Source organism: Heterocephalus glaber, unplaced genomic scaffold, assembly GCF_053883595.1.
Source record: "Heterocephalus glaber isolate CG9 unplaced genomic scaffold, H.glaber_assembly_v1.0 deba00001553, whole genome shotgun sequence".
NCBI classification, from domain to species: Eukaryota; Metazoa; Chordata; class Mammalia; order Rodentia; family Bathyergidae; genus Heterocephalus; species Heterocephalus glaber.
In genome coordinates, this window is record NW_028258344.1 from 3,218,943 (window position 1) to 3,245,672 (window position 26,730).

At 36.4% G+C, this 26,730-nt stretch overlaps 1 protein-coding gene across 3 annotated transcripts in view; it reads right to left on the reverse strand.

Moving 5' to 3' along the window:
- Tox (thymocyte selection associated high mobility group box) overlaps positions 1-26,730 on the reverse strand; it is a 334,717-nt gene that overhangs the window by 151,032 nt on the left and 156,955 nt on the right. For all 3 annotated transcript variants that reach the window (XM_004842147.4, XM_087190351.1, XM_087190352.1), the window contains exon 2: positions 13,864-13,929. In XM_004842147.4, the coding sequence (XP_004842204.1) occupies positions 13,864-13,929 (66 nt within the window). The remainder of the gene's footprint in view (positions 1-13,863; positions 13,930-26,730) is intronic.

Below are 26,730 nucleotides of genomic sequence, written 5' to 3' on the forward strand. Positions count from 1 at the left end.
CTAGATTTTGGACTGGTTGAGACTGTGAATAATGATTTCTTCGTTTACTAATAAGAACAGCCACAGAGATTATTTGAAAGATATGAGTCTCTGGAATTCAATAGACAAGGTCTGTATCCAGGTTATTTAAACATTTATGACTCTGGGTTCTGAATCAAGTTTCTTTTTCCTTGCAGGTCTCAGCTTCAAAACTCACTTCCTGGGTTTCTTCAGAGCATTAAAAATGAAAACATATGTAAAAAGCCCAACAATATGTGTTTTCCAGATAAAAGTTTGTTGGTGATGTGCAGCTTTACATGTCTATTGTTGCTCTTAAGTGGATTTTATACATGCAATGGCTTGGGTCATGTTTAGAAAACAATCCACTACAAACTGCATGTGGGTGATTGAGCTGTATTCCCTACAATGATATTCTAAAGGAACCTCAGACTATTTCCCATTAATCAAACCTCAAAGTAGAGAAAAGTGGACTCTATTCATTCCTAATATATTTAATTGCACCCCATAAATAACTGGGGTAAAGTTTTACATTTATTTTAATGGAATGAAATTGTGTATTTAAAATTGAAAAGTAAGAAGGGAGTGCGGAACAGAGTGCAGGCACAAGACACGTCCTGAGGGTGCTGATACTGACTTAACGTGCAGAGCACCAATAACTTCACCCATTGCTGAGGAGCCTGCAACCCATGGTTGATAAGTTCAATGCCTACGGACCCAAGTAAAAGGTGAATGAATTTGGGGACCAACGATTTCCTGTCTAAGTTTAGCAAAAAGCTATTACTGTCTGCAATCCTTGCAAAGGGAGATTCTTTGCAAGGAGGTAAAATTGCTAATCAAAGGGATCGATTCTGAGACCAGAACCACAAGGTGGGTTAGGAGGGTTACAGGAGACCTTTCAGATGTGCTCTGGATTGATCTGCTGGGATGCCTTTCCAGCCATCTGACTAAAGCCAACATTATTCCAGCATTCCAACCTTTCCCAGCCACAATTTCAGTAGAAAAGGAAAAAAAAAACCTTTCACCTAGTTTAATTATATACTAACACTCCTCCTTAATCACATTGCTTTACATATTCCATGACATGGGTATCCTGTTTATATTATTTTCTCCTTCTGCAATCCACATTTCCTTTGCTACAGCATGTGCTTACTTTATATTCTACATCATTGCATCTGCAAATGGAATGTTAATTACACTGCCTTTTCTTTTGAGCATTTGGAATTCATATTTTCATATTGTCCAGATAGAGTGCAGTGCATGCTGAACAGAAACACATAATTGAGAGTCTCTTTTGGACTTTGCCTTTCCTACTTTTCTTAAAATCTAATTCTCTATCAGAGGAGCACTGTGTTTGTGGGTCTCTGTCCACATATTGCAATCATTATACATAGCATTCCATCTATGGTGACAAGAAGTCCCATAACTCAGACGAATTCAAAAGATATCATCTTGTACACATCTTTAAATTATGTGATGGATTCATGTAATCATGCATACACTAAAATATGGCTATGGTTATAACATTGTAAAATATGTTTCTCATATAGATCTTTATTTGAAAAATAAATAAATACCACTGTCATCAAACATATACAGAATGCCTTAATTTTTAATCTGTAACATAATTCCTGAAAGTCAAAGAAAGAAAAATTCCAATGTTCAAAAATGTTTCATCTTCTTTATTTTTGCAAGATTCAAATAATTAATAGGAAGCAAAGTGAACTGAGAAATTTATTAGAAAAAAAACCTTCCTCTGTACATTTTCAAAAGTTAAATGATTGCATTGTAAAGGTGATTTCCTCTAAAAATGTTTAAACAGCGTCAACATGATTTCTAATTTCTTTTGAGAAGACCTTCAGAAGCAGGTATTTTTCAGATTCCTTTGTCTCTGCATGAACAAGGTTTGGTAGCTTGAGACTGTAATGTATTGCTGTGGAAAGCTTCAGTCCATTACATAAATCATCTTAACACTCGGCAAGAATTGTCCAACAGTGCCGTTGATGTGCTCAAGCCAATGATCCTGCAAACAATTTTTTTGTCTTTCTTCACATTTTAGACAACAGTAATAAATCATCTTCATTTAAAAACACACAATGTACTAATTTTTCTGGCAATAGTTATCAAAATAAAATTTTTGGTAGAAAGCATAACATTTATTTTATCAGCGTTTATGAATTTTTGTAACCCATGTAAAATAAAACACAGTGAGCACCCATTCAGCATAGAAGCATTTGTTGTGTTCCTACCATGTGTAAGACATTCTGCAATGTGTGATTTGAGATACAAAGAGCTAGAAGACACGGTGTGTATAAAGGAGAGAATACAGAGAAATAGGAACTGAGGCTTCCAGTAAAAGCAGTATGCTTGAAGTTTTACTCAAAACAATCTCAGAATGTAACTGAAAGAGGAATTGCTTGAGGCTGGCATGACCAAGGGATCGCTATAAGCAATCTTACAGTGAAAACAGAACTGCCAATGATGAGGCACTACTCTGAGATAGAACTGACTGGGGAGGGCCACAGTAACCACTGATGGGCCAAGCTAGACAGATGTGCAGGCAGTAGTGAGAAGGCTGAACAGCAAGGTTGCTTTTCAACAAGATCACTACAAGGGCATGATTGGTCCCGCTAATCAAAACAAACTACGGTATTGGCTCAACAAAGGCCTCTACTAGGACTGGGGTACAAGGCTAAAGCTCAGTTATACAAAAAACTAGTGTGCAAAGCTTGAATGAACCAGAAAACAGGGATAATTTGAGCCTCCCACAGAGAATGTCTGACCTTGGCTCTTCCTGGGAGAACTTTGAGGGTTGAAGCTCTGAGGGTGCAGGGGGTACTGAAGTCAAGCACTTGACTCAAACCAGTGGACACTGGGGAGGGTAGCCTCATGCTCCACTATTGTGGGTGATGCCAGATTCCCCATCCCAAGTTACTAGAAAAGCTCTTAACATACAGGGGATCCTCCTGCCATAATTCACTAAGGATACTGGAATGGGGAAGAGATTTGTTTTCCCTCAGTATTGCTTGGAGGTCTACATGAGCTTCTGGAAAACAAGTAAGGTACTCCCTTTACCAACAACCCACAACCCAGATGAAAGGGGAGGAGCTACTTCTGAAACTATCTGGCCACACATATATATCCTTTAAGAGGTAGTATTGAAGGATTTAATTTTATTATTTAGCATACAATTTTATATAAAATGTAATCCATACTTTCTAATAATAATAATCTAGTTTTTTTCAATACTCACATTGATTTGATACATTTTGAGATCTAGTTTTGCACTTTTGAACTTTATTTTAGAAATATCCCATATTAACCATTTTTAAAAATAATAAAGTATGCATGAGTAAAATCACTCTTAATTCAACCACTTAGGAAAAAATAAAACAAAACATTATTAAAATGTATACCTTTCTAGATTCTTTTCAGTGTGTGCTTGTTATTTCATTTTAAGCATTTGTTTTTGTTTTTAATAACAAAAAGAAGATCACAGAGGTCTGATTTTTGAGCTACAAATGCTATATGCAAATCTTAGGTTATCTTTTAGTAGATGTCCTTACTTAATTTCTTTAAGCCTCAGTTTCCAAATCTGTGAAATAAGGATGATAATAATATTCAGCTCATTGACAGTTTATCAGGATTAAATAAGGTAAATGAGATAATGTCTATATCGTAGGTAGACAGTACACACACTGGTTTGTATGAAGCAATCAATAAATGCTACTTGCATTGTTACTGTTATGCTATAATGATCAGATAAAATGGATCATGAATAGTATTCTATGTCAATAAATATTATCAATATCTTTGTTTAAATGACTCCATATTATATCATTTTACTCATATCCTAGAATTTATTCCAGCAGTTTTCTTCTTCAAATATTTAGGCTGTTCTGAATTTTTCTGTTATGGTTCACTGTGATGGATAATTTTACCCATTTATTTCTTTAGAATAACATTCTAGAGGTCTATATTTATGCAAAAATACAATCATAGAAAGCTAAAGAGACTTGAGAAAATCAACTTAACACAAGTTTTTCTAAAAAATGGAACTATATTAAAGCTCGAAGGCTGTCTGTGTTTAAAATTAATATATTAAAACCTAATGAATTTTATCCAAATTTTTTTGTACCAGGAATCGAACTCAGGACCTTGCACTTGCAAGGCAGGAGGCAGAACCACTGAGCTAAATCCTCAGCCTGTCAATTATTAAATGTTTATAACATATGTAATGATCCTGTGGGTTTCCCCTCTATTCAATGAGTTCCATAAATACAACCAAATCCTTTAACTTCTTTGGCCCTCAGTTTCCACGTCTGCAAAGTGCATGGCAAGAGTGGTAGTAAGCATAGAAAAGGCCAATAAAGAGGAAGGAGGAATCACTCTCCTGAATAAATTAATAAAGGTACAGTAAATAAGACCTTATAATTGTACAACTTTCATATATGAACAAATATAAATGTGCTGATTTTATAGCTAAAAATGTTAAAATATCCATGGTTTCATCTGGTTCAACCCAAAGTTTCTCAGAATATTCTAACATGTATAACACATTTCAGTTATCTTAATACAGAAAGGAATTAGAAAGCATGTCAACATTTTGATCTTAAAAGTTTTAAAATAAAACTAACCCTAGTTAAGCAAAAGTAGTCTGACTTGGGCCCTAGACTTTCTCAGCTAGAATCCTCACTATGATGTTTCCAATCCTCATCGATGTTTCCCAAGTCACTCAATCTGTCTCACCCTTGATGAACTGTAAAAATTAAGTGAATTACTGTATGCAAAAACCTTTGCTTAGTTCCTTCCCAGAAATAGGTAGCTAACAACTGACAGCTGTCATCATCATCATCATCAGCAATCTAATTCATTCCTAACATTGGAGTTAGGGATGTGCTAACCTAAACTTCCACCCAAGCAGAAGCTTCTTACTAAAACTGAGCCATCACTTTGAACTGAAGTCCAAGCACATGTAGCTAGTGGGGGGAACAAATTGGTGGCTGAGTAAGAACACCATCTCGCAACTGTCTCCCCAAGATACACTAATTTGAACACCTATTCACACAATAAGCTACCCCCACAAGAGCTACAAAGCCAGGTGAGAGACCACAGTTGTTTGGTTTTAGAGATTATTGGCTCAGTACCCAAAGTATAGAAGAGTCCAGGATTTCCTGAGAGCAACTTCTCTATAGAGCTACTGCCCTGTTCCATTCTGCAATCCATTGCCTCTCTCTCCCTACACTTCTTCTCAGGGCACTCTGCCTTGTGACTTCAGAAAATAACTCCCAGAAGGGTTAGCTCTACTTGAAGAATGGCCTTCTGAAATGCTAGGGAAATTCTGGAAAGTTTTCACTGTTGGTCTTCAAATCATGACCACCAGAGTTTCTATGACTTTCAAACCAAGTTATTCCACTTGAATAATCTCATGGTGCATCTCATAAATCACTTGTTTGGCTCTGCTAGAACAGGATCAATTACCATAACTGATGAACAGCAAAGGAGGTGTAAAAAAGATTTTCCAAGACAGCCACTACTTAATTTCAAATAATTAGGGTTACAGTTAAATATTTCCACACCCCAAATCTGAAATAATATAGATGAAAAAGAACACAAAATAAAGAAAAAATACAAATATAGATAGAAGTTAAACTGAAACCCTCTTTGGGTTTCAGGAAAGTCTGGCTAGGTCTCCTTCCAAACTGACAAAATGAAATTGGAAAGAGTAACTTGACGTTTTTAAAGGTATTTGGTTTGCAGGTGAGTCTATGAAGAAGGGAGTTTCAGAAGGGACAGGCTAAGTGGGAAGCCTTGGCTTTTCTAAGCTTCGCTGTTTGTACACTAAAAATGGGCAAAACTGTTCCTTTTTGACATATTGACATATTAAAAATTTTAGTGCTTAGAAGAGTCTTTAAGTGCCTTGGAAACAAAGTTGGCATGGCCAGGCAGCATCATTGAGCAGATTACTACTAGTCTGAACTTGAAATATCACGCTTATGTTTTGGGTATTCTTTAGTGACAGGTTTATTGTAAGTGCCAGAAAAAAAACCCCTCCATAACACGTACTTGCAAATTTTACCAGAAAAGATTATTTAGTTTTTCACAGTTGTTCACGTACTAAAGAAAAAAAAATTCTCAAAATATAATTGTGAACAAGTCAGAGAGTTGTTTTCAAAATGTATCAAGTGCCACTGCATAGCCAGCAGGCTATGTACTAGAACCACAGCCCCTTCCTTTTGCCTACATGTCTTGGCTTCTGTTGACATTTTTCCACTGAATCAGCCATGTTCCAAATGGAGCCTGACATTACCAGAATTTGTTTTTACCACAAACGCTATTTCATTCAGATCTTTTCATAATTTTTATCACTGAAATACACTCCCCTAATGCTTGAAAAAACATACTATTAGAGAATCATAATAAAATTCTCAAGCATAACAGGCAACAAACATTCATTTTTCTGATAAAAAAATGAGTCTTATATTCACGAGTCCCACAGCTTGGAAATATATATGATACACAACATTTAACCTGTCAGCAGCCTCATTAGTGTCAATGAGTAGAAACTGGCAATCAGTAGATGGTGAGCTCTGCATGTGTTTATGTTTTAAAATGTTCCTAAAATAGTTCTGCTGGTGAGGTTGATATAAAACATGTCTACTGGACAAATGAATTTCAGTTTAAATTTTATGGTTTATTTACATTTTTTGAGGAATTCATAGTTCTCATGTAGATGGTCAGTTACCATTAGCAGAGTCAATACTGTACTAAAATAATAACAATAATAATAATAATGATAAAGTCTGTAAGGGGAAGGAATCAAAGTTCAACTACACCAATATATAATGATCAAGAAAATATGCAGAAAGACTCATGAGTGTTTAATGACCATGAGCCCAATATATATGTATTTGTATGGTACCTGTATTCAGTATCCATACAGCTATTAAGACATTTTTATAAAGTGTAAGAAATATGTGAGCTATTTCAAGATATAATGCTGAAAAACAGACTTCCATGTAAGAAGCCAATTTAGCAAGAAAACAACATAAACAATAGTAACTTGTGTGCTCAAGTGAAGCATCTTTTTAATTTTGAGTAATGAAGATGTCAAGCCAAATGCTAGAGTAGTTTAACGTAATTAGGTGGCCTATTTTTCCAGGCATCCTTTCATTTCCCATTGAAAACTCAGCTCGTATGCAAGGCAACAAGAGCAATTTTGTCTGTAATGAATACCTCTGGGACTGCACAGAGTAATCATTTGAATGTTACACTGAAGACTGGTTTGAGTAACTAGTCTGAGCTTGTTAAGATGCCAGACTTTGTTGGACTAACTAGATTACTCAGAGTATGGCAGCTTTATCATTTTATTGGGCTAATGGTCAAAAAGTCAAGTTGGCTTTACTTCTGAGATTTCTCCAAAAGGAATCAATATGAAAGTAATTGGTCTAATTTATACTTCAAATTTATGTCACAATCATGGAAATTTTATGGTCCATAGTAAAGAAATTTTTTTTTCTAAAAATACTCAGGAATACTACAGTTTCTAGGCTTTTTGTGTCATACCTCATTTACACTGTGACCTGGGGAATTATCTCATTAGGAAAGCATGTAATTACAAAATAGAGAGTAGACAATATGTTTGCAAATTTTAAAACAATTCTAATAGTAGATCTGAGAGAATGCTGTACAAGAGAACTTGGAGAGTCCTAGTGGTTCTGCTGCCATTGTATTGCTAATTATAGACAAAACATGATATTCTTGCAACAGTAATTGCTTCTTGTGTTCTAGTTCATTACCACATTAACTCTTTGAGTCTTGTCCTTGAAATGATTCTCTCAGGAGGCGAAGCACTGGGGCCTTAAGTTAATGTGCTGAAAGGCACTGACACCCCAGACAATGCGTGGTACTGCAATCAACCCGAAAGTGCTAGGTTTGCCAACTGTCTGTGATGCAGGGCCAAGTCTCATTGCAATTAGAAGACTCAGAGAATCAATACAGTAAAAAAGGAACCAAAATAGTTTAATTCATTTACTTATCTTTCAACAAATAAAGCTGTAGAACTCTGATATGTCACACACTTCCAGGCATAGATCCAGAGAGAAACAACATCAAGGTCCACCTTCATGAGTTCACAATCACATGGGCAAGATGAGGGTATCTTTGTGGACTCTGGTGTACCACCTGCCACATAAGGACGAGCAGGTATCTTCACACTCAGATGTACAGACACTGGCAAGGCCTTGAGGTACATACCATTCAGCAACAGTGAGTGAAGTGGAAAGGTGAAAATGAGAAGGGGAAGTGAGTTCAGGAGGAACTGAGGATTAGCACTAAGGCAGTAATTGTATGGATGGAAAAAAAGGGGACAAATTTAAAGTTTTGTACAAAAGTAGAATAGATGCTGAGATTAACTAACATGTGGGTGATAAGGGAGAATCCCCATGTCTCCAGCTTGGGTCATTGGGTAGGTGGTGTCGACACTTTCGACTGAAGCAATATACACAAAACAAAGTTGGGGTGTGAAGAAGTAGGCTGGCAGCAATGAACTGCAGTTTAATAAACTGATGTGTTGAGTCTGAGCTGCTGTTAGGCACAGGAGCTTAGTGGAATTGGAAATTAAACCTGAAATTCATTTGAGAGAGCTGCCCCAGATAGACGTAGCTGCAAATATAGATGTAGATCAGGATAGAGTATACAGAGTGTATCTATATATCTATATCTCTCTCTCTCTCTATATCTATATATGTATGCACACACATATTTCAACTTTTATAATCAAAATGTACTGTAGGAAATATATATCAAATGCTAGTTTTAAGATTCCAGAAAAACATAAACATTACCATATTTTATTATGTTAGCTTCCTATTCCTATTACAAAACACTTGAGATCACTAATTTAAAAAAAGTTTATTTTGGTTTGTGGTTTTAGGTTGAGGACCAGAGGAGAATTAAGGCTTAATTGGCCTCCTCTGCAAGCACAAGGGAGAAGGCTGCTCTCAGGGGTGATTGCATATTAGGGAAAAGTTATACAGCTGAGGTTAAGTTGTTTACCAGAGTCTGTACTGATGAATCCTGGAAACTAGATGAATCTTGTGTTACCTTGATTGCTTGCCCCCGTGTTTGGGTGAATAAAAGTAAGGTGAGCCAAAGGCTGGGGCTCCTCTGCCCGCTAGAGATGAGAGCTCCCCGGCTGCCCGCCTGTTGAGCTGACTTCCTGTCTCTTTATTATTCATCCTTCACCTGGGTCAGGGAGGAACAAAGTAGAGGTTCCAAGCCCCAGCAAAGCTGGCCAGGTGAGCAGGCTACAGGTGGCGCTGTGGGGTCGGGGGCTCTGGGGTCGCTTACATTTTAGAGGTTTTAAATCCTGATTAAACAGACTCACTGTTTTTAGGCTCTGGTAGGCCTGCCTGTCCAGTGGCAATAGTGGGGAGCATGTGGCAGAGCAAACCGCTCACCTGATAGCCAAGAATCAAAGGAGAGGAAGGGGCTAGGGTCTCCCAATTCCCTTCAAGGGCACACGCCCTGTGAACTAAGGACCTGGAATAGGCCTCATTTACTAAAGGTTCTACACCTCTAAATAGCACCACCCTGTGGAGGAAGCTGTTAATACACGGACTTTTGTGAGGGCATTCATCCAAACCATAGCCTCTACCAATGTTATTTTTATCCTTGAGATTTGAGAAACTGGGTAAGGGTCAGAATTCCAGTGGAGGTTGGAGGTGGAGAAAAGCAGAAAAAAAGCTGATCACAAGCTGAGAGTAACCTAAAATATGGTCTCAGGTCAGAAATCTGAATAGCATTTACTTTGATGTTCAGAATTAATGAGAAAAACTCTTTCAAACTTAGCTGTTCATAGAAAAAAACAGGCAGGAAGGAAAGAAAGAATGAGGGTAAGTGGGCATTCAGCAAGCAAGCAGGGGAAGGGGTGAAGAAAAAACAAAACAGAAGGAACTGGCTCAGCACAGTGAAGGCCAAGTTCAGGGAGGAAGTGATTCATTGAAAAACCTGGTACAATCAAGTAGCCTCAGCTCCTCCATCACCTGACACCAGAAATCTCTTCTCGTTCCCCCATCAAGGGATTATTTCTTGTATACAACACAGCAGTCCTTCTCTACCCTTTCAGGCAGTGCTGCTCCTGAAGCAGCAGCCAAAGAACAGAGTTCCTGTGTGCAGAAAACTTGTGCAAAATACTGCACATGTGAGTGGAAAGCAAAGAATGTATAAGCAGAGGAGGAAGAGGATATTCTGGAATCTGCGTTCGAAAAAGAATGAGGAAAAGCAATAGTGTATGTAGAGAAGTAAAGATTAAATAATCTTGGGGCCATAGAAAGTCTTAATGAAGAGAACCAAACTCCTCTTCTGGTTCTTTGATGCATTTAATCTGGACAGACACTGATATCCTAGGTAGAGTAACATATATGGAATTATAGAAGGCAGTATAATGATTCTAGGAGTTAGAGAAAAGGGGTTAAATTGTTTAGGTAGAGGGGTTCCCAAAGCATGTATATCTGAATGGACTGTGAAGCTTTTGGTGGGAATCCAGCTCAGGTAGGAACCTAAATTTCCTTCAGGCTTAGCATGCTCTTTGGCACACTAGTGTATATATTTTTTTTAAAAAACAAATTTTTCTGTATATATTCAAGACATAAAACAGATTATGAAATATATGTGGATAGTAAAAGGATTATTTCAGTGAAGCAAATTAACATACCCATCATTTCACACAGTTACTATTATTTTTGTGTGTTTGGTAAGAGCAGCCAAAATCTACTCACTTAGTAAATACATTAGTGACATGAGTACTCTGTTGTAGATCAGCTCTCTAAACTTGTTTATTTAGTGTATCTGAATTTTGTACTTTTTCAGTCTCCATATTGTCATCTTAAGCATGAGCAGTTAAGAAGGAAAGGGAGAGTCTTGGGGTGAGAATGGGAGAGTCGCCTTTCTTCTCTTCTGGCTTTTCTTAGACCACTCACTGCATCCACGAGCTATGCGGAAAGATCCTGCATGTTCACAGCATATAAAGCAACACGATCTCGTTAGACAGGGTTGGGAAATGCACTAAGAAATCTTGCATTGTATGGTTCAACTGCTATCCAGAGTAAGACAAAAGTTGAATGGTGTTTAATTTAAAGCTCTGAGTGACCAGCACAGTCATAGCTCTCACAGGAGAAAATAGTTAATATTCCAAGAAGGGCATAACAGTGCAGTGTAAATGTTATGGGTTCTTATTACATACTTGTCAGTCTTATTATAAGACGATGTATTCCATTTTAAAGCTGCCTATCAATTACAAAGGTATATGCAAAAAAATTTAAGGATTTGTGTACTCTAGCTTAAAAGGTAGAATGCATGCAGTAAATAGGGCCAAAAAGCCCTCTGGGACTGTCTAAAAGAATGTCATTAAGTTTTACAGTGTATTTTCATTTCTGGAGCAGTTCCAGCATTGGCTTTCTATAAAAATCATTGCAAGTTTAGAATTATGTTGTATGCTTGCAGCAACATCGCAGGAACAGTAGTGTGCCATATGTTGCTACTTAGCAACTTGGTCTATAAGTCCCAAAGCATGTACTGATTTGAAAATTGAACAGGAATTATAATTGTTGAGTGGTGCTATGAGGCAAGTTATCTTGGATTACTAAACTATGCAGATGTTTGATGTTATATAGGAAAAAGAAACAAAACTACTTTTCCTCCTGTGGTTTGACTAAAATCTTATTTATGGCTGCCTAAAGGGGTAAATTGATTAAAATTGTCTAAAAGAATACCAGGTAATGAATTCTTGAACACACTATATTACAGTAAACAAAAGAAATGTTAAGTGTAAAATTTAGCGGGGGCCATTCAACGTATGTAATTTGTGAAGTTCATTCTCCTCCAGGGTATATATCATCTTACATTACATTAGGCCAATTTTTAAAATAGCTCATTCTAAAAAACTTTTAAAATATGTATGCTGCATTATTTAAAAAAAAGTTTGCTCTGGCTCACAAACCTGCATTATCTTTAAAAGTCATAAAAGTATTTGGAGCTCTTTATTCCTTCTATGTAAGTTATCATTGGTATTTGCAACATGTTTAGTAACTCTTGATTAAAATATCAAGAAAAATAATATTCATTGTTTAATTTCAGTAAGGGCTTAACATTATCCATTGTACTTGAATTTAGAAATCTAAGGAGCCAACTTGTTATGATGTATATGTTCTGAATTTCCAATCCTTTATCCAAAACTCCTTAAGAAGGACATAATGATTCTCTGAAAGGGAGCAGCTGCTTTATAACCATAATCATTTATTGAGTTTGTGTTTCTACTGTTTCAAACAAATTCAATTATCCCTTACACTTCAAAACCCTAAAGGCACCAAAGAGATGGTACTGGGTTGCTTTAATCTAATAGTAATACTAAACTTGTCAGTACAGTTTTGGGATTGATGGTTAGAAGAAAATTAATAGTAACATTTTTCATTTTTTAATCAAACAGTTCTATTCAGAACTACCTATGGATCTCGGAGGCTACTTAGCTGAATGAATTTAGTTAAGTATGAATTCCAAATGCAAAGCCTGGCCTTCCAAAGGCATTCTTAGACTGATCAACTCAATTGAATGGAAAGAAATGTAGTCAGGATCTTTGAACTTTGTGGTGACCTTTTCCACAGAACAGTGTAGTGTAGTGTCCAGGATGTCTGCCAGAGAAGGCTGTAGTCATAATGACTTCTAAATAAATGCCAAGTTCATGGAGATGCAGGCCTGCCTGTTTTGAGTTAAGCACCAGACATTTTGTTCTTGGAGTGCACCCTAACATATACATTAGATTTAATTCCCTGACAGCCACCATTAAGAAAAATAGTTTACTACTCCCTCTTTTGGCTCCCTCCCATTCCAGTTATCAATCAAATCTATCTGGATAAATTAAATAGGCATTGAAAACCACTCTGTTAGAGGGGTTTTTTTTGTTTTTGTTTTGTTTTTTTTCACTATGTTAGAGTTTACACTTTAGTGACCGATAAGTGAAGTTCCAAGGTACTGTGATTTTACTGATTTAGAATAAAATAGATTCGTGTCCACAAAATGCTCCTGTGAACTCTCCTTCACTCTCATTTATTCACTTATTTATTTTTGCTTACAATGTTCTTATATTTTATGTTAACCCTAGGGCAGTTATAATTTTGCTTTAAATGCCCTCTCTGGATTAAAGGGTCTGGTCTTAAGTATCTAAAAATAGCTAACCAAGCATTTACTTTTATAAATGTAACCGTTTACATTCTCATTGGACTTTTGTTGTCACTTCTCATGATTAAATACCTTGTCGACCATTCCCAGGGAAATGGATACAAAGGTGCCCTTGAAAGGTTTTCATCATATCTCCTTTGGGGCCAGAAAGCTACTCTGCCCCCACCCCCAAGATCTTAAAAGCAGCCTTCCAGTGCCTACCAGCTATGTGATCTTGGCGAGGAACAAAACATTTAGTTGAAAATGGCCCTAACATTTGATAATTAAAGCTATTTGTGACATGTGCAGCTTATAATGATTAACTTGTCTACAGTCAGAAGCACAAATAACCTGCACCTGTAAAGACTTTATTTCCTAAAGGTAAAACAACTGTTTAGGAAAGATCATGCTGGCAAAACAGCTGCTTGCCGTTCTGGAGAGGAAACAAGGTAGTATCTTTCAACAAATGCCAACTCTGGTATTTTATCAGCTCCATCTCATTAACTGGAAACAAGGCTTGAATGCTTTGTTTATAAATTATGATTATTCCTGATTGCGGCAGTTACTGATAGTGCTACTCATTTGCAATGCAACTCTTTGAATTTGTTTAATTACAATTTGAAACAAGGCAGAGAAGATTAATTAACCCACCTGGCTGGCTGGCACATAGTCCTGGCTCGGCTCTGTCATGCTCATATACATGTTCTCACCGTCAAACTGCGAATGAAATAATAGTAAACATTCAGCAATCTTGACTGTGTGTGTTTTTCTTTTTTTTTCTTTCTTTTTTTTCACCATCAAACTGGAAAACAGTAGCCATAAGATATACTGTGGCTGAGAAGATGAAAAAATCTGTCATAGCAAGCGAGTCACATCTTTTCTTTGATGTTTCTGTTGTCATTCTTCCTGACCCGGGATGTCAGTGATTTGGAGTAATTAGTGCTCTAGTAATTACAGCAAGCAAGCAAGAAATGAATGGTTTCCTTTCATCTGCAATCTGTTTTAAAACAAAATGGCTCATTTTGCACGCCATGTATACATATTGCAGTTCAGTTGTAATGAAGTATTAAATGAATGGCACCATTTCTGAAAGAAAAGAAAAATGGAAAATACAAGAAGGCACGGCCCGGTGCATTCTGAGTTTAGCAATCAAAAAACAAATTCCGAGTTTTTAGAATAGACTGAAACTTGCTTCACCAGAATAGTCTTTGGATTTAGAAAAATTTAACTTCATGGTAATATTTGAATAGAGCATGTGCCACTATAACCATGGCTAAGAATGGATACAAGAATAACAATGAATAACAATAACAAACATACAGGCCCAATGATTAAGTTTTCCTTTTTGAAAAATTTCAAAGACACAGAATTAATGTAAGCATTACAAGTCCATAGAAATTCATCTGCAAATTTGCAAGTTGGGAACAAGAGGGAAGGAGAGAATTCACAGAGGCAGTCCAATAGCAGGGGGACCATGAAATCCTCCAAGCCACAACAATGACAACAACAAAATACTTTTCACAATTTCAGTTTTTGAAAGCAGTAATCCCTCCATTCAGACTTAATCCTCCCTATCTTCAGTCACATGGTAAATGGGCAAAGGATTCCTCTGCCGTTACAGGAAGAATTTTTTCCAAGGTAATAAGCAAATGGATGAATATAACCAACTTCAAAGAGCTGGGTCTGAACATATGTTCAATGACAGACTTTTCAGACATGGGAACTTGAAAATATAAAAAATTAGGGTTTTTTTCCTATACTGAGGACTGAACCCAGGGTCTCCACACTAAGCTACATCCTCAGACATTTTTATTTTTAGTTTGAGACAGGATCTCCCTAAACTGCCCGAGCAGGATTCAAATTTGTAATCCTCCTGCCTCAGTCTCCTAAAATATTAGGATTACAGGTGTGTACCACAGTGCCTGACTGAAAAATAGTTTTCAAAATGGAACAGTTATCCATAGAGGTACAAGTGCACAGTAATATGGATATATTTTATACGTCTCCAAAACAACATGAAAACACTGTTAGATCAAAATGGAAAAACAATGTGTTACAGACATCACATTGCATCACATGTGAGCGGCTAGGCTTAAGTGTATACACTCAGGATGTACCAAGGCCTCTGAAACGTAGTCAGCAGCAGGGGGTGCCCTAAATAAACATAGCTGTAAAAGTAAAGAGGCCCCTAAAGACAGTGAGACACTTTAGATTAAACTGAAATAACAAAGATTTCTCACATGTCACTCTGTAAATATGCAAATAAGCTGTGTGATCAAGAGGAGTTCACTTAGTGAATGATGTGGTTATTAATGCAAATCAGAAATACCATAACTAGAATAGAAGAGGTGGGTATTTTGGGTGCCTTGCTCAGGGGCTCAGGAGCCCTGAGTCCCAGTGACAGACCCAGGGGTGCTAGTCCATTGGTCAGGTGTGCTTCAGCCCAAAGACAATCTGGTCCCAATCTATCCGAGTTACTCGGAAGAACTCCTAACCCGACTGTGACCACCGTCACACACTTCTCCATCTCCATGCACTCTTGGAGTACACTAGCTTGTTTGCAAATGTTTTTAACATTAAGATGCCAAAGAACCATTTAAAATATGGACAAATTCTTTGACTATAACAAACTAAACTGAACAGAAGTAGTGAAGTGAATCAACGACTCCACGGCCTGTGCATATTCTATCAATGTGTCACTTTCTGTTTCATCTTCTCTAACTCATTTTCTAAATCTGGTGTCATTCTCAAGCCAACTGAGGCTTTGAAGTTTTGGTTTTAGTTTATCCAAAGGATACACTAATTGAGTACATTCATGTTATGCTTTTGCTAAAGGCTTTTTCCTGAGTGCCAATACTTGAGAAATACTGAGTGGAGGCTGAAATAGCATTTTACAATAAAATGTATGTCGCTGTAAACATCATATTTTTTATTACATTCCTGCTACCTATATCTTGACATGCATTACCTGATATGTATTAACTGATTTAATCTTTGTAACAAAACAAGAGTTAGGAATTATTACCTGCATTTTAAAAATAAAGATAAAGCACAGAGAAGGTAAGCTAGATGCTCAAAGTTACAGAGCTTGTGAGCCTGGCTCGGATTCAAACCCAGACACACTGGCTTTCTAGTACATGTGCTTAGCCACCAGAGCACATGAATATATTCTGAGTCATAATGAGGAGTTAGTTATCAATTCTGAAAATACTGTTAATAAATTATCACAGCGAAGTGATGATAGTATATATTGAACATCCCTAATCTGAATATCCACAACCTGAAATGCTTCAAAATCCCAAACTTTTTGAGCACCAGTATGATGCCACAAGTGGAAAATTCCATATCTGACTTCATGTGATGGGTTGTAGTCAATACACAGGTATACAAAAAGTGCTGTATAAAATTATCTTCAAGATATATGTATAAGGTACATATATAAACATGAATGGATTTCTTATTTAGTCTTGGATCCCAGCCCCAAAATATCTCATTTTATATATATACAAAAACATTCCAAAATCTGAAAAAATCCAAAATCCAAAAACGCTTCTGGTTCTCAACATTTCAGGTAAGGGTTTCTTAACCTTGCCAGGAATTTCTCTGGTATTGTGAGACTTTCAAAAACAGCAAAACCTAAAAACAAGAGTCATAGAGATCCGACAACTTAGCCTGGCAAAATGTCACTGGATGCTTAAAAGACTGAGGCAGTTATGATAGTTAATTTTACATATCAACTTGCTTGGGCCCTGTGTTGCCCAGGTATTTGGTTAAATGTCATTCTCGATGATACCAAGAGAGTGTTTTGGATAGGATTAACATTTAAATTGGTAGAGTGAGTAAAACAGATGTCTCTCCTGAAGTAGGAGGGCCTCATCCAAACCGCCAAAGGCCTGGATTCCTCCGGCCTGGCTGTTGAGCTGGAACATCAGTGTTTTCCTGACTTTGGACTCAATTGAATCACTGGCACTTCTCAAGTCTTAGGCCTGCCAGCTCTCAGACTGGAACAACACAACCAGTGCTCCCAAGTCTCCAGCTTGCCAACTGCAGAGCTTGGGACTTTTTAGCCCCTATGAGCATGGGAGCCAGTTCCTTATAAGAAACCTGTTTGTGTCTCTATGTCTCTTCCTAACACACACACGCACACCCTCTTGATTTTGTTCTTCTAGTTAACACTAACACAGGTCACATATTACTATCAGGACATTCAGAACTTCAAAAGCATGTATCTGGAGGGCTTACCATGTGGAAACGCATTTATTTCCTGCTATCACTTGCTTTCCAGAGAGCCATGTTGGTTTCACTGAGTCTTTTTTCCCACCTCCTGTGTTGCTGCACCTCACACATGATTCTTGTTGCCCCCAGTGCCTTCCTTTCTCTTGTGGAAATGTTTCTTAGACTCCTAGCTCACCTCAGTGAGCAATGGGCTGACACACACTCATCGTGCTTCCCTGGGCAGCCCTCTGTTACCAGGCAGCTCTCGTGGTTCGGCGGTTAACTGCACTGTACCGTAGGCTACCACAGGAAACAGTACACATCTCAGTTATCTTTAGTGCCTCTGGAGCTTAGGGTCAGCACATGACAAGTCCTCAGAAAACATTGCCTAATTAACAAAAAATGAACCATACTGGCTTGATGAAATAAATCACCTTCCTTGAGAGAGGGGCAGTAGTGACTTTCCAGCTCTCAGAGAACGTTTTGATAGGTCTTTTTTTCTATATCTATATCTACATCCACTAGGGAGTAGGATGGATATTTGGATATTTTAAGAGCATCAATTCTTCCAACGCATGAACATGATTGATCTATCTATAGATATATCAATGTGTCTGCACTAGTGATAGCTGTACTTCCATGTTCATTGTAATATGGAAACAACCTAAGTAACCATGGATAGATGAATGGATAAAGCAAGTGTGAAATAAAAAATATTGTGAATGTTTAAAACTTAGCATAGTAAAAGATGCATTGTCAAGAATGATGCAATAAGCCTGTTTAAAGCGAGAGGGAGTATTTTGAATATTTTGAAGGAAGTAATGGCAGTGTATCTTTTACTGTAATAATTTTTTTCAATTTAAACATCCATCATAGGTTTTGATCAGCTTATATATAATATATGAATATTATTCAGTTTTAAAATAAAAGGATATCTTGCCACAGGGACAACATGGGTGAGCATGGAGAACATCATGTTAAATAAACCAGACACCTAAAGAAAAATGCGTATAAATTCACTTAGAGGTAGAATAATAAAGTCCAGTTCCCGGAAGAAGAGAGTAGAGAGTGGTTACCGGGGCAGGGGTGGGGAAATTGGGAGCTGTTGCTCACAAAGCTCAAAGTTTCAGTTACACAGTCAAAACGCCCAAAGTCTTGGTTTTCAGTTACTTTTCTAGAGATCTAGTGTGCAGCACGGGACCATAGTTAGTGTTGTATACCCCTGACTGGAGGGAGTTCTGCTCTTCTCAAATTCAGACCCAAGAGTGGAGGTACCAGGGTGCATTTTTTCTCCAGCTTCCACGAGTCAGCCTCACTAGGGTTCATTTCCCCTTTGAAGACATTTTCTTCCCCTGGGAGACTCTCTCTTATTGGTAGGAATTGTCTGCAATTGTCCCAGTCTTTTTCCAAAGATAAACATATTGGCCTGCAGCAAAACAATCTAAGATACACAACACAGGAATGGAGCTGTAGAGTGTTACCTCACAATTCTGCCCTGGAAGGTTCCTGCTTTTAAGAAGAAGAGCAAGAGTTGATGTGATGTTGCTGACAATAGTACAGTTAAGCAGATCTGTAGTCTGTCATCTTCAAATATCACTTTTAATAATCCACATTTGAACATTTAACTGAAGAGCCCTTCAATGTTTGTTGTAATTTCCTAGAATTACTGGAAATTGACTGGCATTAGGTAGAACAATATTTTAAAGTGATCTAAAGATTAGCTCTCCATTTATTTTGCATTCAACAAACACTGAGTACATGTTTTGGATCAGATTGAGTGCCAAGTATTGAGGATCTAGCAAATAATTCAGGCATTATTTATGAAAATTATATTATAATGCATTTGATTATTTATTATAATAAATTATAATTTAATGAATAATTAAATATGCATGGATAAATATGTGTGCATGTATGTGTATATGTGTATTTTTTTAAAATTTTATTTCATTGGTACATTTTAGGTATACAATATAATGACATTCATCATTGGAAATTTGCACCTTTACATAATCTCTCTTGGTTCTTGTTTTTTTCCCCAGCCCTCCCTTCAACCCCTCCATCCCTCCTTATTTACAAAGACTTTGTTTCCATTTTTTCATTTTCTCATTAATTCCATTCCCTTCTTTCCTTTCCCCTACCCCTTCAACTTCCCCTTCCTCTTTGAAGAATTGGGTTTCAACTTGCCAAAGACTAAAATACACCTATATCTCTCACCATGCACTAAACTAAAATCAAAATGGATGAAAAATCTAAATATTAACACAGAAACACTAAACCGGCTGGAAAAGAGGTTAGGTAGAACTCTTGAAGACATTGGTGTAGGAAAAGATTTTATGAACAAAATCTCAGTTGCTCATGAACTAGCACAAACAATCAACAAATGGGATCTTTTCTTACTAAAAAGCTTCTGCGCAGCAAGAGAAACCACCAACAGTGTGAAGAGACAACCCACAATGTGGGAAAAATTTTTACCTGCTGTCCCTCAGACAAAGGTCTACTATCTCGAATCTATAAAGAACTTAAAAAAAAAAAATCAGACCTCCCAAATTTAAAAACCCAATCCAAAAATGGGCATCTGAAATGAACAGACATTTCTCAGATAAAGAAGTAGAAATAACAAATAAATATATGAAAAAATGTTCAACATCGCTGGTCATTCGAGAGATGCAAATGAAAACAAAGCTGAGATTCCACCTCACCCCGGAAAGAATGGCTGCTATCATGAAATCAACCAATAACAAATGCTGGTGGGGCTGTGGGGAAAGAGGAACACTGCTCCACTGCTGATGGGAGTGTAGACTGGTGCAACCACTGTGGAAATTATTATGGAGATACCTCAAAGAACTAGGACTGGAAGTCCCATTTGACCCAGCTATTCCCCTGCTGGTTATCTTCTCCAGAGAATTAAAGAACTTTAAGATCCCTGAAGATGTCTATCTGAATCTCTCAGCTCATGATGGACGAAATAAGTCTTCGTTGCACTGTCCATCTGGGAATAGAACTAAGTCTGAATTCTTGGTAGAAAAGGTTTCTAGGATGAGATACTGCTGTATACACTATCATGCATCAAATGCAGGAATCAGACTCTGACTACAGCGGCTCCTCAATTTACAATGGGGTTATGTTCCAATAAAACCATCTTCAATTGAAATAATTGTGAATAAAAAATGCATTGAATACAGCCAACCTACCAAACACTGTCACTCAGCAACACAGTGCCTTGCAGAGTGTTGATGCTTCCCCTCATGATCACATGACTGCCTGGGGCCTTCCAGGCTCAGCATCATGAGAGAGAATTGGACCTCATGTGGCCAACCCAGGAAAAGCTCAAAATTAAAAAAATTAGACTAATGGCTTCTATTGAATGCTTATCACTTTTTACCATTGTAAAATAGCAAAATCATTATGTGGCATCATCATGAGTCAGAGACACTCTGTGTGCATGTGTGGTATGTCTGTGTAACCACAGGCCCAGAGGCACAGCACTGGCTTTATTCTCTAATGAGCCGGTCCTTCTCTGTGGTTCGCATTCTATGCAATTATTATTAGTAATTACTGAAATAAAATTGTTTTATTAAACATAAGTAACTGTATATTCTCACTCCTTATGTTCATCACAGTTACTGTTCTTAGAAATCAACTGAATTTAGTAAGGCATTATAACTTTTCAAGATATATCTAAGTATACTATGCCTTTTAATTTCCATGTATTCTCAATTTAAAACCTGAAGCAAAGTTTGAAAGAACAAATAGACTGACTTATTTAAATCTAAATGTAAATAGCATCAACCAGGATTAGCCTTTCTGACCAAGTGGTTTTATACTCTTTATTGTATTTTTATTTCAAAGTACCAGGGGATGCAATCACATAAAAAGTCATTTGTAATCTTCTACTCGAGTTTTTAAAAATTGTTTTTAGAGGATATTAACCAAACCCATAATCCCAATGAGCTTTTCAAAACAGGTAGTTATTACTTCTCCTATTTAAAAACTGAAAATGGACAGCTAGCACCATTTGAACACAGTGAATGATGAACAAAATTGGGCAATATTAGGGCTACCAGAACCACTAAAACAAAAGAAATCAAAGAACAGAATGTGAAACATCAATCATTGGCACTGGTACCAAAAATGGGGTCTTTTTAGGGAAACCATTAGAAACCCCCCCCCCCCCCCAGAAAACTGCTGCTGAGGGAGAAAACAAAAACCTCGTGTAATTCATGAAACAGTACCACATTGTATTGCATGTCAAGGGAAAAACTATACATTTCTAGGTGTTTTCTGAAGGAATATTTGATACTTTGACTTTAAAAAAAGCTAAAAATGGAAATGTTTATATCAGGGGGTTAATTTGACATTTCTTAGGGGATGTATTATAATAAGTTATAATCAGAAAGAGTTATGTCCTCAAAATAAATTTTCTATTTTGTATTACTTGGCCCAATATAAGATTACAGTTTCCTACTTTTTGTAGTGGAAGAAATAACTTAAATTTGGGTAGCAAAGTCAAAGACTTCTGCTGTTTCACTTAAAGTAAAGCATTTTGAAAGCTAGGAACAATATGAACGGGGAAAATGTGCATGTAGATGTAGTTATACTGCTGTTCACATGAAAAGTAACATGGATCTAGTAAAAACAAAATGGAACAGGGCTAATTTTTTACTTCCCTTACATCTTCACTATCTTCTTTTGTTCATGGTGCAGAGGAGAGGGAATACTTATCTATTTAAACTCCCAGTTTCAAGGCTGAAGATGTTGATACAAGCTAGTCTTAAGACACTCTACCTCCATGCTGAGCAGGGCTAAATGAAAAATTCTGACCACTGAAAGGAAAAAGAGAAGTGGCTCCTACTGAAAGGAAAAGCCAACAGGCAGAGCCCAGAATGTCAACACCCAAAGAGAAGAAAGTGGAGTTACTCTGCTAGAGATCTAGAAGCACGTGGAGCTGAACTAGGAAAGATGAAATCCTCTGTGTTGAGCTCCTGTCACTTGAATTTTACTGGTAAACACTTCACTGCAGATCTGAATGGGATGAAAAGGAAATGGCCTGAGCATACTGTGGCTGCTTGGAAGACTTGGCCACGGGCAGTGGAGAGAGAATATTAGACTCACAACTTAAAATGTCAGCTGTGCTTTGGAAATGAATTTAGATTCTCATTTTTGTCCTAGTGATATATTTATTTGGGGAAAGATTGCATATCCCACTTCTTTTGTCCACTTTCAAAACTTAAATTTTCAATAATAATGCCATGCCTTTATCCTTAACTAACCTGTGGAAATACTGTCCAACAACATGGGTCAATGGTATGAATCTAAAGAGAGAGACATAATCATTTCTCTTTACTGTTAAAGGCATGGCTAAAATACAGTGTTTTGTTGCTGTTGTTATTATGCTGCTGTTGTTGTTAAACAAACGCACTAAATTTATTAATTTGAATGGACATCGTATTCTCTTCAGTAGTCACCTAATAGGTTCCGTATGTGAGGAAATGCCATAGTGGTTCAAACCAGTTTTAACATTTTCCTTTATTGGTACTTTGTAATTCCATTAAGTGTATTAAGACATTCAGTTTTTGTCATAATATTAGAATACTATTATTGTTATAAATGCTATTTTACAGATGATAAAATTGAGACTCAAAAGAGTTTATACAAAAGATAACTTGTCTGGGACCTGAAATGAGACACTTGGAAAAGAACAACTTGATGAAGAAAAAAGTAGATCTCCAGATATCAGAAGAGAGCTGACAGGAAAACTAGAAACTATAGAAAAGCTGGAGAAACTGACACAATACTATTGCCAGGGTGGTATAGTTGTCACTATTAATTGTATGCCACTACAGTGGTACCTACATTCACAATCTTAATTCGTGCCACAATTCTGCAGAGGGTGGCCACACTTGTGTTTATTTAGGGATGATGGCCATCAGATGTTTGTCGTCTGATGTGGAGTTCACGAATGGAAGCAAAATTTTGCCACTTTTGTTAGTGAATCGAATTGTTCAAAAAAGAAGCATTTGTGAGGTATTACTATATCTGATTTGTCTTTGTGTCATTAACAATACTGTAATTCATTTCTAGATATCTAGGTGCTGGACCAATTATACCATACCCTCTCTTCTCCAAATTAATGGAGATGATCAAAACTTGGGACAGAGGCAAAGCTTATAGTGACATCAAGAGTGAATCAATGGAAATCAGATACTAACTAAAGACATCTCCATATAATCAACAAAGTCTTTCCACTATAATGGGTCCATAGCCCTCAGCTTACACACACACACACACACACACAAAAATATGAAACAGTAAGACAATAAATTATGTCCAGATTCTTCTAATTTTCCCAAAGCTGACCCATGGAGCATTGATGGGGAGAATATCAAAAGCCAAACAGCTGAATTATATGAAGTGATAATCAAGGAAACATAAAACATCAGTAAGGTTCATCATGAGTTCAAAAATGATAAAACTACATAATGGATTTAATAAACAAAATGATCATTGAGCTTATAAAAATACTAATAAAAATCTAACTGAGGTAAACAAAATGATAAAAAACATGACTGACGAGTTTAACAAAGCATTACAGCCCATAAAGAGGTACCAAACAAATCCAGAGATAAAATTTTTTTCAAAATATAGCAGTACCTCCCTTAATGAATGCTTTTATTTGTTAACAATTTATTTCACAAACAGAAGTGTTTGAAAAAATTTTGTTTTTGTTTGAAAACTCTGCATCAGGTGACAAACATAACCATAATCATCTTTCCCAGAGAAAAACAAACATGGCCATCTATTCCAAAATTGTAAAACAAACTAAGTTTGTGAACCAAGGGATCGCTGTATAGATAGCAGAAGTGAACAATATCAGGACAAAGTGTCAGAACTAGAAGATAGAGCTGATGCTGGTGACCATATAATCAGAAATACCTGAAAAACATAGAAAATGGATCTAATAGCTGCTAAATGACAAAAAGATTAACCTAAGATTAATTATTATTGAAAAGTCAGAAGACAGCATCAATAGGATTTTAAAAATCTGTTTACAGTAACAATAGCAGAAGCTGTCCAAGTATAGGAAAAGAAGTTAACATACAGATAAATGAGGCATACAGAAACCCAAATAGCTACAATCATGAAAGAACTTCTCTAAGACACATCATCATAGTCAAAAACTCAGATGTCTAACAAAAGGACAGAATCTTAAAAGCTGTTAGAGAAAACCAATAAATCACTTACAAAGGTAAACTCATATGAATTGCAGCAGACTTCTCAACAAAAACTTTAAAGGGCAGGAGAGCATGGAGGAAAATGTTTCATGCCCTAAAAGAAAACAACTTTCTGACAAGACTGACCTATCTTGCAAAATTATCTTTCAAAATTTATGAAAAATCAGGCCTTTCCATGACAAACAGAACCTTAAGAAAGACATGACCACCAAACCAGGACTCTAAAATCTTCTCAAGGATATTACAGAAAGAGACGATGAAGCCAACAAGGCCAATAAGTCAAATAGAGTGGATATACCAGGCAGAGTGAGAAGTTTATCAGAAAAAACAAATAGCCAACAGGAAAATAATGCAATGATAGGAAAAAGTCAATATCTTTCAATAATAACTTTCAATGTGAATATTCTCAACTCCCTCATCAAAAGAGACAACCTGTAAAATCAAAGCAAAAAACAAAAAGTAATGGTATACCATATACAATAAACACATTTAATCAAAAAAGAAAAACCATAGACCAAAAATCAAGGGATAGAAGACAGTATGCTGTGCAATGGGAACCTGAAAACAAGCAACAGTAGGGATCTATCTTTAGACAAAGTGATCGTCAAGACAAAACTGATTAGAAGAAGCAAAGAAGAGCACTCTATATTGGTTAAGGGAACAATTCAACAGGAAGAGATAACAATTACAACTATATATATGCACCAAACACCAATTTCACAAAGCAAACTACAGAACATAAAGGATCAGATAAACATCAACACAATTATAGTAGTAAACCTCAGTACCCCACTATCACAAACAGATAAATCAACTAGACAAAAAAATATCAGAGTTGAACTACACTTTTGAACAAATGGACTTAATAGATATCTACAGAGTCCTCCACTCAGTAACATCAGACTACACATTATTTTCACCAGTGCATAAAGCTTTCTACAAAGTATACCACATAGTAGCCAATAAAGAATGCTTTAATAAATGCAGAAGAAATGAAAATCTTATGCATCTTTCCAATCATAGTACAATGAAACTAGAAATCAATGGCAAAAGAACACAGAGAAATTATGCAAACACATTGAAATTAAACAATATACTCTTAAGTAACAAATGGGTCAAAGAAGAAATCAGACAGTTCTTAGAATCAAAGAATAATGCCAGTACAATATACTAGAACTTAGGAGATACAATGAAAGCAATCCCAAGAGAGAAGTTTGTAGCTTTGGATACCCACATTAGAAAAACAGAAAAAGCTTAAATAAATAACTTAATACCTGAAGGTCCTAGACAAGCAAGAACAATCCAAATCCAAACCTAGTATAGGAAAGTAAATTATAAAGGTTAGAGTGGAATTAATAAAATTGAGACTCAATATAAAGAATCAGAGTTGGTTCTGTGAAAGAAAAAAGTAGACAAACTCTTAGCCAATCTTAAAAAAGGAAAGAAGAGACCTATGTAAATGTAATTAGAAATGAAAAACATAAAGTTACAGTGAACACCACTGAAATCTAGAAGACTCTTAGTAACTGCTTTGAAAATGTGTCATCCGATAAACTGGAGAATTCTGAAGAAATGATTAGAATCCTAGATACATATGAATTACTAAAACCGAACAAGATTAAAAAAAAACCCCTGAATAATCCAATAACAGGCAATGAAATAAAAGCAGTAATAAAAAAAACCTACCAACTAAATAAAGCACAGGACTCCATGGATTCAACAACGACTTCTACAAGAATTCAGAGAAGATTTAGTGCCAATACTCCTCAAACTCTTCAATGAAATTGACAGGGAATGAGTTCAGCTAAGCTCATTTCTGGAAGCTAGCTTTACTTTGATTTCAAAACATATAAGGAGTCAACTAAAAATGAAAACTATAGGTTAATCTCTTACGAACATAAATGAAAAGATCCTCAGAAAGATATTGGCAAACAGAATGTAGCAAATTATTTTAAAAAATCGTACATCATGACCAGGTAGGCTTCATTCCAGGGATGCAAGAAGATTCAACACATGCAAATCAATAAATATAATACATTATATAAACAGAAGCAAAAAAAAAATCACA